The sequence below is a fragment of the Lepus europaeus genome, chromosome 7 (assembly GCF_033115175.1).
Source record: "Lepus europaeus isolate LE1 chromosome 7, mLepTim1.pri, whole genome shotgun sequence".
Taxonomy (NCBI): Eukaryota; Metazoa; Chordata; class Mammalia; order Lagomorpha; family Leporidae; genus Lepus; species Lepus europaeus.
Window position 1 is genome coordinate 4,191,638 of NC_084833.1, and position 14,147 is coordinate 4,205,784.

At 52.9% G+C, this 14,147-nt stretch overlaps 1 protein-coding gene across 4 annotated transcripts in view; it reads left to right on the top strand.

Annotated features, from left to right (window-relative positions):
• Positions 1–14,147, top strand: part of KMT5B (lysine methyltransferase 5B) — a 69,252-nt gene that overhangs the window by 48,779 nt on the left and 6,326 nt on the right. For all 4 annotated transcript variants that reach the window (XM_062195711.1, XM_062195713.1, XM_062195712.1 and 1 more), the window contains exons 6-10: positions 1,614–1,723; positions 2,923–3,089; positions 3,347–3,366; positions 3,447–3,583; positions 9,884–10,080. In XM_062195711.1, coding sequence (XP_062051695.1) covers positions 1,614–1,723; positions 2,923–3,089; positions 3,347–3,366; positions 3,447–3,583; positions 9,884–10,080 — 631 coding nt within the window. The remainder of the gene's footprint in view (positions 1–1,613; positions 1,724–2,922; positions 3,090–3,346; positions 3,367–3,446; positions 3,584–9,883; positions 10,081–14,147) is intronic.

The window sequence follows — 14,147 nt, forward strand, 5'->3', positions numbered from 1 at the left end:
GAATGCACGAGCCGCAGGCAGCCTTACCTGCTACGCCACATGCTGGCGCCAGCAGAGGCTCTTAAAGCAGTGATAGGAGAGAGAACAGCGTTGGAGCCAGCACAAGAGTTCACATTTAAGTCAGGATGGGCAAAGACAGACATAGCCGCTGGCCTGAGACAGGGAAAAAGAAAAGGGAGATAAAGAGATGGGCTTCCTGGTTGGCCTCTTGCACGGCACGGGCTTGTGACCTGTTAGTTGTGCAGGACTGCTGTCAGCCTGTGTCTAAAACTGTGTGTGTGTACTCTCCACCCAGCAGCTGGGGGAGCCGTGGTAGCTAGATGGGGACAAGATTATGCACCTATAACCCCTAGGCTGCCTAACAGTCCAGAGTGTCTGGAGGTCATTCCCAGCATCCCAGAGTGCTGCCTGCACCCAGCATCTGATGACCAAAGTGAGAGGTTTGGAGCCTCAGTTGTTGACCACCGTGAACTCAGGGCAGAGTGAGTTGCACTTGTCTTTATCGGGCTGCCCTGACTGTCTCCCCCACGCTGGTTCACCAAGAAGGATGGCACTGGACAACAAAGAATACCTGGTACCCAGGCCCTTGACTTCACCTCAAGAAAGAATTCAGGAGGCCAGTGCTGTGGCGCAGTGGGTAAAGCCCTGGCCTGCAGCGCCTACATCCCACATGGGCACCAGTTTGAATCCAGGCTGCTCCTCTTCCGATCCAGCTCTCTGCTGTGGCCTGGGAAAGCAGTGGAAGTTGGCCAAGTCCTTGGGCCCCTGCACCCACGTGGGAGACCCGGAGGAAGCTCCTGACTCCTGGCTTCGGATTGGCACAGCTCCAGCTGTTGCGGCCAATTGGGGAGAGAACCAGTGAATGGAAGACCTCTCTCTCTGTCTCTGTCCCTCCTCTCTCTGTGTAACTCTGACTTTCAAATAAATAAATCTTTACAAAAAAGAAAGAATTCAAGAGTGAGTCATAGAATAACGAATAGGGAGCAGCAAGTATTTTACTGAGGAAGCAAAGACAGTTGCTCCACAGAGTGCAGACCTGCGCGGAGAGAAGTGGCCCTACCTCTGCACTGTGGTCATTTAATGAAAGGGGGAGTGGACTCTAATGAAGGGGAGGGGTATTTGTGGTTTTTCTAGAAAGTAGGTGGAGGTTTTGAAATCAAGCTGCCACCCCTTTTTTACACTTCTGTGGCCCTGTGTTTCCTGTCATGGTGGGCATTACATTGAGCGCTTGGTGAGGTGTAGGTCAGTCTAGGGCAGCCTCGGTTCCCTACACCGACATGAGCCGGGTCCACACCTGGGGTCTGTGTATCTTCAGAGCAAGGAGACCCAAACCCGTTCTTCCTGGGTGAGTTGTAAAGTAAGCTGCAGCCGAAATGTTAGGGAACACTGACCTTTTGAATGTGTTTTCATAGAGCTAATCAGTGTGAAGATCTTGTAACATATAAGGTTATCTGGATAGCTACTATGAAGATACTCAAGTGTGTGAAATTTTAAAGCAGCAAATTTGTTACTCAGTGACCTCACATTTCTTGCATTGTTGATTTTATAATTCTGGTAAAAGCCTAGCTGGACAAGCTGTTGAAAGTCGTTCTCTTCTTCTCCCTCTGTTTCAGGTATTTATTTACTTGCGAATGTTTGCGACTGACAGTGGATTTGAAATACTGCCTTGTAATCGATACTCATCAGAAAGAAACGGAGCCAAGATAGTTGCAACAAAAGAGTGGTAACTGTCACGCTAGTATAAGAGTGGTAACTGTCACACGAGTATAAGTAAAGCAGTCTCATTAAGTCCTCTTCAGTTGCTGCCGATGGTGAAAACGGAAGCCCAGGCTTGGCCGTCACCTGGAGTCAGAGTTGAGCCAGAGCCCAGCTCTGGACCGCAGTGCTCTGGAGGCCCTTGGTGATGAGGGAAGGGGAACCTGGCCCTAGGGTTGTTCTTTCCTGGCTTAGCACACAGGCAGGGAGTGAGGTGTGCATGGACAGATAACCCTTACCTGCTAGCTTACTAGCTTCTGAACAGTGTGGACATGGGCCAGCTTACATAGAGTTGAGCCCAGCCAGGAGGGCTGAAAGCCGCAGGTGAGAGGGTGTGTGACTCTGACCTTCTGCCCTGTAATGCCTGATCTCCCGGAGAAGCATACTGTTCCTTCCGTACCTACTCCTGCTTCTAGCACGACATTAGGGGATCAGGTACTGAAACTAGAATGGGCAGAGGAGCGTTGGTGCCAGCCTCTCGGTGGGGGTGGGCGTGGCTGCACTGTGTTTGCTGAGGAGCCTGTGACAGTGCTGGGGCTCCCTGTGCTGCAGCGGCTGTGTAGGTCTGGGATCTCGGGTGTCAGAGCTCCCCCATCCAGTCCAGGGACTAACAGCACGTGGAGTCCTTGAATTGAGGAATGCTGTGTACGATACCAGATTTTGTATTTTATTTGTCATTAATAGCTCTTACGTTGATTAGCATTTTGGTGTGTTGGGTTTAAATATCATTAAAAGTGATTTCATTGGCTTTTATTCTTCCGATGTGGCTGCTAGAGAGTATGAGGCTGCAGCTTTGCTCCGTTGCAGCCTGGTGGCCGGTGTCGCAGGGCTGGTCCTCGGGACCCTCATTGCTGCTGCAGTGTAATTCAGGACTGCCAGTACTGGAGAGCTTCCTGCTGGCAGAGCGCCGCGCTTGGTGCTGCCGCACAGGGGTTTCAGAGATGGAGGAAGTGCGGTTCCTGCCCTGAGGAGTACCCCCTCTGGTAGGGTTAAGGCTGTGGGGCTCCCAGGAAGGGAGGAGATAGGAAGGCGGGGCCTCAGTCAGCCAACATGCCCACTGCAAGTCTTGTCGATCTCTGGTGCTCATTAGGCAGGCTTATTTTATTAAAAGAAGCCTTATTATTTATCATTACTGGTAACTTTTAACACATCACATATTTTAAATAGGAAACGAAATGACAAAATAGAATTACTGGTGGGTTGTATTGCCGAACTTTCAGAAATTGAGGAGAACATGCTACTTAGACATGGAGAAAACGACTTCAGTGTCATGTATTCCACAAGGAAAAATTGTGCTCAACTCTGGCTTGGTCCTGCTGCGTTTATAAACCATGGTAAGCTGCATTTCTAAGGTGTTAGCACTCATAGTGGAGCGGTTCTGACAGTAGAGCTTCTGTCTCCTTCTAAAGGAGTGTTGGAAGGAGGAATTCTTTGTTTGCAAACTCATTCCAGTCCTTTCGTGTTTAACTGAGCCCTGACCTGCCATCATGGGATGTAAAGTTTCTGGAGAGCTTATTTCAGACTTCTGTAACTGTTCGTGTTTCAGATCTTATCAGCAGTTAATTGACTTTATCTTTTGGACATTTTTCAGATTGCAGACCTAACTGTAAGGTAAGCATACCAAAAAATTATCTCCAGTATTCTGTTCCTGCCTCAGGTGTGAGTTTCTTAAAAAGTCACTTTCATTTCAGTTTGTGTCAACTGGTCGAGACACAGCGTGTGTGAAGGCACTTAGAGATATTGAGCCTGGAGAAGAAATTTCTTGTTACTATGGAGATGGGTTTTTTGGAGAAAACAATGAGTTCTGCGAGTGTTACACTTGTGAAAGGTAAGCTGTTAAGGAAGATTTGTGGTTGTAGTGTCTAGCCACCTGCTGATGTCTCCTTGTCATTAAAATGCTGTGACACCCTTGCTGTTCTCAGCAGAGCACTTAGTGAGATGTGCAGGCACAAAGTCAGATGCTGTACAGTTGCTCGGGGACACTGGCACCCGGCTCGGAGGTTTTGGTGTTGCCGGGTGTTGTGGGTCAGAATTCAGAGTAGGTTACGGGGGCGGGTGTTTGGCACAGTGATCACGTCACTTCCTGGGACATCCCCATCCCATGTCAAAGTGACAGGTTCAAGTCCCAGCCACTCCAGCTTGTCTCTGGCTTCCTGCCAAGAAGCACAGCCTGGGAGGCCAGAGCCTGGGATGGCTCAAGTCCTTGGGTCCCTGCCCCACACGTGGGAGACCCAGATGGAGTTCTGGGCTCCTGGCTTCCGCCTGGCGGGCGTTTAGGGAATGAGCTAGCGGATGGAGTATCTCTTGCTTCTCTTTCAAATAAGTGAAAATAAATTAAAAAGGTTAGATGGGTGCTTGCGTGTACACGTGGTACCAGTGAGCTTGACCTCGGAGTGGCTAGCGGAATGCCCGCTGTCATCCTGGGAGTCTGTAGAGCCTCCGCATCGTCGGGCCGTGCCCTCTGGAGCTTCTTTTTGAGGCACACTTTTCAGTGTCCACACCTGCCCCTGCTCTCACTCCCTGAAGACTCCCTTCTTGTGACACCCAGAGCCCACAGTCTCCACAGAAGTCCCCAGGTTGGCCGTGGCAGGAGCGCTCGACTGTCGTGACGTGTGAGCAAGAGCTCTGTGGAGCAAGCGTGATGTGCTTTCGCAAGCAGGGGTTAGGTAGTGCGGACTGCTCAGGGAAGGAAGGCCCGTTCCGCACACCTTGCCCCATGCGGGGCACTTGACCCTTGCTCCCTCATCGAGTCCTCACACTGCCCAGGACGACAGTGCCCAGCAAGTGCAGAGGTATCTGGACCCCATCAGCCTGATGGCTTCATACTGCTTTCGCAGTACTGGCAGAGTCCCCCAGCCAGTAGGCTTTGCCACTTCTCCCACTTGAAATGCCCAAGCTGCAGCCAGCCATCCTTGGGGAGAGGTGGGCCGATTTCCCAGGCACTATTTCTTCTGTGGGTGGCTGGGGGTCTCAGGCTGTGAGGATAAGACGGCACGTAGAGTGATGGTGCCGTCCTTGCCGGTTCTCCCCCGGCCTCTGACCCCTTGCTGTGAACGGACGGCAGAGAACTAACTCCTCATGCTGCTGAATTGTTGCCTTGGTGGTGAGGGTATAAACTTTATGTTGAATTTTGAAAAGTTATGTGAATGTTAGATCTCAGAGCAGTCCGCCAGAAGGCGCTTGAATCCGTGAAGTGGTGTAATCATAGCTCAGGAATGCTTTGGAGCCGTTTGTGGACGGATGCAGTGTGGCAGGTGAGTGCCTGTGACCTAGTCGGGCTACCTGAGTCAGAAAGCCACACTCGCCAGCACAGACCCGTGGCTGCCAGGACGGTCCTCACCCGTGAGCCGGGAAGAGTGTTAGAAGCTGTTCAGTGCAATTTTTGTGAGGGTTTTGTGTGGCACGTAGTTGATGCTTGTTGGTGTTTGGTCAGTGAGTGAATGAGTAGACTGAATGGTGATGGGCGAGTGCGTGGGGTCTGTCCTGAAGACGCCTCATCCACACCCAGGAGCCCGCACCACGCTAGGGCAGGACCAGGCAACGGTGTCATCGCGCTGTCTCGTGAGCCTCAGCCTCTCACTGGCCAGTGCCCCAGGACTAGTGCAAATCTGTGCAAAGCTTTTCTAAATGAAATACGGAACAGTAGGCCTGGCTGTTTGATTTAAAGGTTGACTGTGTGTGTTAAGACTTATTTTATTTATTTGAAAGGAGGAGTTAGAGGAAGAGACTGAGAGAGATCTTCCATCCACATCCACTGGTTCACTCTCCAAATGGCCATAAGGGCCAGGGCTGGCCCAGACCTCCTTCCAGCTCTCTCGTGTGGGTGCAGGGGCCCAAAGACTTGTGCCATCTTGCGCTGCTTTCCCAGGAGCATTAGCAGGGAACTGGATCAGAAGTGGAGCGGCCAGGATATGAATTGGTGCCCATATAGGATGCTGGCATCACTGGTACCTGTATATGTTCTTAAAATGCTCACAGGGTTAGCACTGTGGCATAGTAGGCTGAGCCTCCTGTGGCGCCAGCATCCCATATAGGTGCCTGTTCATGGCTCAGCTGCTTCTCTTCCAATCCAGCTCTCTTCTATGGCCTGGGAAAGCAATGGAAGAGGGCCCATGTGCTTGGGCTCCTGCCACCCATATGGGAGACCTGGAAGGAGCTCCTGACTTCTGATTGTCATAGCTCTGGCTGTTGTGGCCATGTGGGGAGTGAACCAGCAGATGGAAGACCTTTCTCTGTGTCTCTCCCTCTCTGTGACTCTGCCTCTCAAATAAATAATAAGCAAAATCTTCAGGAAAAAAAGTCCAGGAAAAAAAGGCAAATTGTCTCTGCCTTTACAAAAGTTAGCGGGGACTCTGAATGACTGGTCGAAGGAGCTCATTCAGTCATTTGTCAGGCATTAGCTGAACGTGACTCTGTCAGGTGTAGTAACACGCAGATTAAGCAAGACCAGCACAGTGTCTGCTCCACGGGGCCTGGCACACCAGAGAACTGAGAGCTGAAGCAAGACCAGCATATTGTCCGCTCCACAGCCTGGGCACCCAGAGTCCTGAAAGCCGAAGCAAGACCAGCACAGTGTCTGCTCCACGGGGCCTGGGCACCCAGAGTCCTGAAAGCCGAAGCAAGACCAGCACAGTGTCTGCTCCACGGGGCCTGGGCACCCAGAGTCCTGAGAGCTGAAGCAAGACCAGCACAGTGTCCGCTCCACGGGGCCTGGGCACCCAGAGTCCTGAGAGCCAAAGCAAGACCAGCACAGTGTCTGCTCCACGGGCCCTGGGCACCCAGAGTCCTGAGAGCCGACAAGTGCACAGAGGCCCGTTGGGGAAGGGCAGTGGACGCTGTAACTCCACACACTGTGTGGCAGTGCTGTGACTGCTCAAAGTAAGCTGTGCGCACTGCTCTTCAGAAGATGGGAAGGGTGACCAGAGTCTGGGCGTAGCACTTCAAGTCATTAAGATATTAATTCTTTCCCCAATTTTTTTTTTTTTTTTTTGACAGAGTGGACAGTGAGAGAGAGAGACAGAGAGAAAGGTCTTCCTTTGCCGTTGGTTCACCCTCCAATGGCCGCCACAGCCGGCACGCTGTGGCCAGCACACCGGGCCGATCCGAAGGCAGGAGCCAGGTGCTTTTCCTGGTCTCCCATTGGGTGCAGGGCCCAAGCACTTGGGCCATCCTCCACTGCACTCCCTGGCCACAGCAGAGAGCTGGCCTGGAAGAGGGGCAACCGGGACAGAATCCGGCGCCCTGACCGGGACTAGAACCCAGTGTGCCAGCGCCGCAAGGCGGAGGATTAGCCTGTTGAGCCATGGCGCTGGCCCCAATTGTTTTTTTTTTTTTTTTTTTTTTTAAAGATTTATTTTTACTTATTTGAAAGACAGAGTTACAGAGAGAGGTAGACACAGAGAGAGGTCTTCCATCCGCTGGTTCACTCCTCAGATGGCCACAATGGCCGGAGCTATGCCGATCAGGAGCCAGGAGCTTCTTCCAGGTCTTCCATGCGGGCGCAGGGGCCCAAGGGCTTGGGCCATCTTCTACTGCTTTCCCAGGCCACAGCAGAGAACTGGATCAGAAGAGGAGCAGCTGGGACTAGAACCGGCGCCCATATGGGCTGCTGGCACTTCAGGCCAGGGCATTATCCTGCTTAGCCACAGCGCTGGCCCCTCCCCAATTATTTTATAAATTGTTTGAGACTTTTATTTTTTTATTTTATTTTTTTTTTATTTTTGACAGGCAGAGTGGACAGTGAGAGAGAGACAGAGAGAAAGGTCTTCCTTTTGCCGTTGGTTCACCCTCCAATGGCCGCCGCGGTAGGCACGCTGCGGCCGGCGCACCGCGCTGATCCGATGGCAGGAGCCAGGTGGTTATCCTGGTCTCCCATGGGGTGCAGGGCCCAAGGACTTGGGCCATCCTCCACTGCCTTCCCGGGCCATAGCAGAGAGCTGGCCTGGAAGAGGGGCAACCGGGACAGGATCGGTGCCCTGACCGGGACTAGAACCCGGTGTGCCGGCGCCGCAAGGCGGAGGATTAGCCTAGTGAGCCGCGGCGCCGGCCGAGACTTTTATTTTTTGAATTGGTCAAAAATACCTTCAAGGGGCAGGCGTTGTGCGGCAGACCAAGCTGCTGCCTGCCACAGCAGGATCAGAGCGCCCGTTTGAGGCTTTCCTGACTGCTCATTTGTGTGGCTGCAGTGAGCGAGGTTGGGCTGGGGGAGCAAAGAGCTGGGGGCTCAGTGTAGGCCTCCCTCGTGGCGGCAGGGACCTAACTAGTTGAACTGTCACTGCTGCCTTCTAGGGCGTCCGTTAGCCAGAAGCCAGAGCTGGTGCTCAGACATGGGGCCAGGCCCTGGGGTAGGCCAGAGGCCCACTCCCAAGACGGGTGTTGTAAGGCAGGTTTTCACAATGGCCTCACCTTTTTAAACAGAATCTCAATTAGATTTTTGTTTGTTTTTTGAACCTTTCTTTATTTGAAAGGCAGAGTGACAGAGAGAGACAGAGATTCCCCCATCTGCTGGTTCACTCCCCAGATGGCCACAATAGCTGGGCCTGGGTCAGGCCAAAGCCAGGAGCCGGACACTCCCATCTGGATCCTCCTGCATGGGCGGCAGGAACTCAGGCAGTTGAGCCGACATCTGCTTCTTCCCAGGCGCCTTAGCCGGGAGCTGGATTGGAAGAGAAGCAGCCTGCATTCAGATCAGTGCTCTGGTGATGGGATGCAGGCACGAGCAGTGACTTAACCTGCTGCACCCATGACACCCATTCCTAGAAATGTGCTTGCGTCTGATGTCAAATTTTAAAGTGCAGAAAATTTGATTTTTTAGTTCCTTAATTTCCAGTGTTCGTTACTGAAAAGTTAATTTGTACAGAACACAACTGGAATGTAATTCACAGGTGTATTTTTGTTTGTTTGATTGGGTTTTTATTTTTGTTTTGAGAGGCAGAGAAAATGAGTCTCTCATCCACTGGTTTAGTCCCCAAATAATCACAACAGCCCGGCATGGGCTGGGGCTAAAACTAGGATCTCAACCCAGGTCTGCCACACGGGTGGCACACGCTCAGTTGCTGGAGCCAGGACCCAAACCCAAACACGACAGTGTCAAATGCTGGCGTCTTAACCACTGGGTGCAAGTGTCCACCCCAACAGGTGCTTTTTATTTCCCACCTTTTTAAAGATTTATTTGTTGTTTGAAAGAGTTACAGAGATAGGGAGAGACAGGTTTTCCATCTGCTGGTTCACTCCCCAGATGGCTACAACAGCTGGGGCTGGGCCAGGCCAAAGCCAGGAGCCAGGAGTTTCCTCCGGGTCTCTCATGTGGGTAGCAGGGGCCCAAGCACTTGGTTTTTCCAGGCCATTTGCAAGGAGCTGGATTGGAATTGGAGCAACCAGGACACGAAACAGTGCCCATGTGGGACGCCAGCACTGCAGACAGCGGCTTTACCTGCTACGCCACAGCGCCAGCCCCTAGATTTTTTTTTTTTTTTTTTAAAGATCTGTGTGTATTTACCTGAAAGAGTTACACAGAGAGAGGAGAGGCAAAGTGAGAAATCTTCCATTCGCTGGTTCACTCCCCAGCTGGCCACAGTGGCTGGCCAGAGCTATGCTGATCCGAAGCGAGGAGCCAGGAGCTTCTTCTGGGTCTCCCACATGGGTGCAGGGGCCCAAGTGCTTGGGCCATCTTCTACTGCTTTCCCAGGCCACAGCAGAGAGCTGGATTGGAAGTGCAGCAGCCAAGACTTGAACCGGTGCCCGTATGGGATGCTGGCACTGCATGCAGTGGCTTTACCCACTATGTTTTTTTTTCAAAGCTGTAGTTTAAACCTGTTTTTACAACCATTTTTTGAATTTGAAGAATTACATTTACCTACACATGAAGTTCTACAGGATCCAATAATTTCTCATAGGTAATGGAGAGTTGATAATGGTAATAAGAAGTTGTTACTTTCAAGTATGGCGTTTTTGAGTTAATTGTATTACATCCATATTTAATTTCTCTTAAGAGTCTTAGACTCACCGAGGCTCATGGGTCCATCACGTGTGCTATACTGGATTTGAATGCAGCCCTGCACCCCCCTGCAACACTGTGTTGTCAGCACACAGCCCTGTCAGTCTAACCTGTGCCATTTTTCTCTTTCAGACGGGGAACTGGTGCTTTTAAATCCAGAGTGGGACTGCCTGCGCCTGCTCCTGTTATCAATAGCAAATACGGACTCAGAGAAACAGATAAGCGCTTAAATAGGCTTAAAAAGTTAGGTGACAGCAGCAAACACTCAGACAGTCAGTCTGTCAGCTCCAACACTGATGCAGATACCACTCAGGAAAAAAACACTGCAAGTAAGTAGGGGGGCTCGGTAAGCGCGTCTGGTTTTGGCTTTTGTTTTTTCACCCCATTCACACAATGTGCTTCCTGAACACGCTTTAGTAGTTTGGAACTTTTAAGTATTGAGAGAAATCCATAAATACCACAGCAAAGTTCTACAAGTAATTGTGTCCCACCTGCAAACTCAGTGTAAAACTATAGACTGTTACTGAGGTTTTGGTGACTGGACACTGAATTCTTCGTCATGTGTTTGAAGAAAACTTTCGGGTGTTAGTGACACTGCACTGATGTCATTACGCCCTGTAAGAGCACCCAGGTCTGGGGAGGGTCGTGGAGGCTCATTCATGCCCAGTGCCTGGCCACTCTGTTGGGAAGACATGATGGGTGTGGGAGCCCTAGTTCCTGGGTTCCACCTTTTTACGACTTTCTTACTTTTTGAAAATGGACGGACCCAGTTTGCCAAATCACCAGTTAGCAAGCAGAGTTGTGACAGCATCGTTGTGAATGCCGCCATGTTGGGTGTTGGGTTACCACTTCCAAAGGGGCAGGAGAGGTGAGGAGGACGAAGCAAGCTTTGAGAGCCGGTTTTGTGTGGGCAAGACGAAGTAGAGACTGGAGAAGGATGAAGAGCAAAAAGAAAAGAGAGAAGAAAGCCCAGACAGGCAGCACAGAGGGAGGAGACGGGTCCCAGTTGGGAGTGCTGGACGTGCCACGTGCTGCTGCTTCTTGTAAGAGCGACACCCGTCTCCTGCAGTCGCCGCTGCTGCGTCGGGCTCCGGTCTGAGTGTCTCCGACAGACACAGAGCTGGAAAGGTTCAATTCGGGGATCCCCAGTCTGCCTGTGGTGTCTGGTGAGACTTCGCAGCCCTGAGGAGCACGCTCAGGTGCTGGTGTTTCAGGCCCTCCTCCCTGCCTCCACGTGTGCACGGCCCAGCGCTGGCTGTTGAGATCCTGATTAGAGGGAGGGCGTCTCCCCAGGGATGCATGCCACTGTCGTCCTCCTCCGCGTCCCAGCATGACCTCTGAGTGCACACACAGTGCTGTAGTTCTGTTCCCGTCTTCCTGGTGCACGTGCAGAGAACAGCCCATCGCTCACTGTTGACTGGATTCTAACAATAAATGCAGCGCGATGAACATTGGTTTTCTGAGTCTGGTTCCTTGGTGAAACTGGAGACTTGTGAAGCCCATTTGATGGATGCTTGCATAAGACAGGCAACGTGCTGCCGTCCGTACTCGGAGACAGCCCCAGAGCTGCCCACATGGAGCGACTTGTGATGTTTGTGGGAGTGTTTATGTTTCTGTACATAATTTTATTACTAACGTATACATACTGAACTCAGTACACCGCTGAATTTAAAAGAAGAGAAATGCAAGTAATTTTTGGAAGATGTTGGGTGTACTAATAGGTAACCATCTAGGGAATACTTATTAGTAAGCCAGATGTTTATTAAGAGCCTGTTCTTAGAAAGCTACGCGGTCTCTGGCTTTTCTCTTGGGGAGCCTGTGCCTTAGCTTGAGGGCTAGACCTGTGCAGAGCAGACCAGACACAGCCGGCTCTCACTGGTAGAGGGGCTGTGAGCCGTGAGTGGTGGTCTCAGCATCACAGAACAGGAAGCGCTTCCCAGTGACTCCTTCGGTCGGGTGCTTGCTTGACTCCACTTGCCTTTCTGCAGTGTGACTGCGGCTGGTGTGGCTGAGCCGTGGACGGGGTGGGCGTGACTCGGTGCTCAGACACACCAGGGCGTCAGCCTCGTCCAGGGCTGCCGTGCACTGCCAGGGCCGCGAGGACCCCTCCGGTTCTCACCTGTGTGTGCAGGGCTGCCGTGCACTGCCGGGGCCGCGAGGACCCCTCCAGTTCTCACCTGTGTGTTCTTAAGCTTCTCTGGTGTTTGCGTCTCGGCCTCCTACCTGTTTGAAACCACAGCTGGCAGGAAGGCCGGCCCTGCCAGAGTCTTCCCGGGCCGTTGGGCACTGTGTGCAGACAGGAGTGCTTTTTCCCTGCAGGGCTGCTCGTCTTTGTCCTGCAGTTCACGCAGGATTCGGCAGCGGCAGACGAACCGCTTTCTTTGAACAGCGTATGTAAAGGAACATTTCTGCCCAGTCAGAAGAGAAGTTGTTTCTTTCTTCCACACTGGCCATGTTTGAAAACTGTCTTGGGAGCTCCAGCCTGGCTTGTTTGCTTTTTAACATCCACCAGCGAAGACAAGAACTCCATTTTCATAAATTCCCACCTCGAGTCTGGCTGGGATGCCGTCCTTGGAGGATGTAGCTTGCCTGGCCCCTCACGCCTTGGTGCCTGGCTGCTCTCTGTAGTTAACGCTGGGAGGCCAGAAGGCTCTCCAGGGCCGCAAGGGAAGATGGGGACAGTGTCACTGCCAGTGCCGTAATTTGGCACAAGACAGTGGAAGGAGTTGACCTGCACGGAGGAGCGCCCGTCCCAGGCGTGGAGGCTGCCACCCTTCTGCCCTCGCCTCACTCGTGACCGTCCTTGCCTCAGAGCCCAGGCCGCCTCCACTGTGCTGGGAGCCGCTGACTGTCTGTGTCAGCCACATGGTGGGAAGCGGCTTGTGCCTGGGAAACTCGCGGACTGAGGATTTTCTGGGTTCTCGAGTCGTAAAGACTGGAACTGTGTGGCCCCCGTTGCCGTGGCTCGTGAGGGCAGTGAGCGTTCCCGGTGCCACCGAGCGCCCGGAACAGCTGTGGAGTCACTTCCCAGCTCTGGTGTGGCTGGCTGGAAGTCTGGGTGCCACACTGCCTTATGGTTTAGGAGACACCTGGAGGTGCACACTTTAGCCATGCTGTGGCCTTTACCCTGTGGTGTAGCTTACAGACCACATCACAGACTGAGCCACGGGCCTGAGTGCAAATCCAGTCTCTTCCAGCCCACCAGGTGGATGATCAGAGGCACGCCGGTCCACACAAGCTTGATTTGCACGCTGCTCCCACGGCACACTCCTTCCAAGGGTGCTCGTAGGGTGAGAGCAAGCTGACCTGTCCGTTTTGCACAGCACCTGGTGTGCACTGTGGCTGCTAAGGGGGGTGCTCTCCACCTACAGCTGCTGTCGTGTCCGACGGGGCGTTGTCCCGGCCGGTCAGGGAGAACCCAGTGAGTGCTGAGGCCGGGCCTAGGGCGTGGGCCCACTCGGCCAACTTGAGGTCATCGTGCAGCCGCGCCTGCCCCCTTTCGGCTGACTGCCCCTAAGAGGACGGCCGGCCTCTGGCGTTTCCCTGGACTCGCTCGTGTCATTGTCACACTTCTACTTCCTGCTGGCTCTGTCTGTGTCTCTTTTCCTTTTTGGGGGGAGGCCCTTGACCTATGAGCATACCTTTTGATTGGTCTTTGATAAGACAGTGATTTTCAAACAAAATGAAAACACGATGATAAATACACAAAAATAAGTGAGGTCTCTCTTGAAATAAAACAGCGTCGGCCCCTTTTGTGCTTGGTTTAGGACGCAAACCCAGAGGTGCCTTGTCTGCGCCAGTGCTGCCAGGGGTGAGCCTTTGGAAGGAGGGACGGGATGGGCAGAGCCAGGCTGGGCATCAACAGAACTCGCTTCTTGGCCTTTGAGAAAGCTAAGATCACGTGTAGGAGTCGTCCTTGAGTGGAGCAAGTGCCGAGTGAAGAGTCCTGGGCGCTGTGGGGCAGCATGGGGCGCCCACTCGGCAAGGCCTGCCGGGCGCTGCACAGGGCTGTCAGCTCCCCAAGGGGAGGGGCTGGCTGAGCGGAGCGTCCTCAGAGAGGGGACTCCGGTATGGGTTTGTGGACAGGGGAAGATGGGAGGTGAGCGCTCCCCATGGGCAGGGTGAGAGGGTGTGACTAGGTGACCACTGCACTCATTCTCCGGTCACGAGACTGTTGAAAGCCGAACCCGGAAGTGACCTGATGGGCACCAGGGATATTTCTGGCTGTGTGTGGAGGGATTGTGGGGAAAGGTGGGAGAGGGAGCCAAGCTGCCACAGTGCAGCGGGAGCTGGTAGCATTTGGGATGAGATGACAGGGTGGGGACTCCACAGGCAGTGCCAGTTGAGTGGATGGGCCATCCGGAGAAGTCGAGGTGAGCCTCGGGCCCTGCCTGGG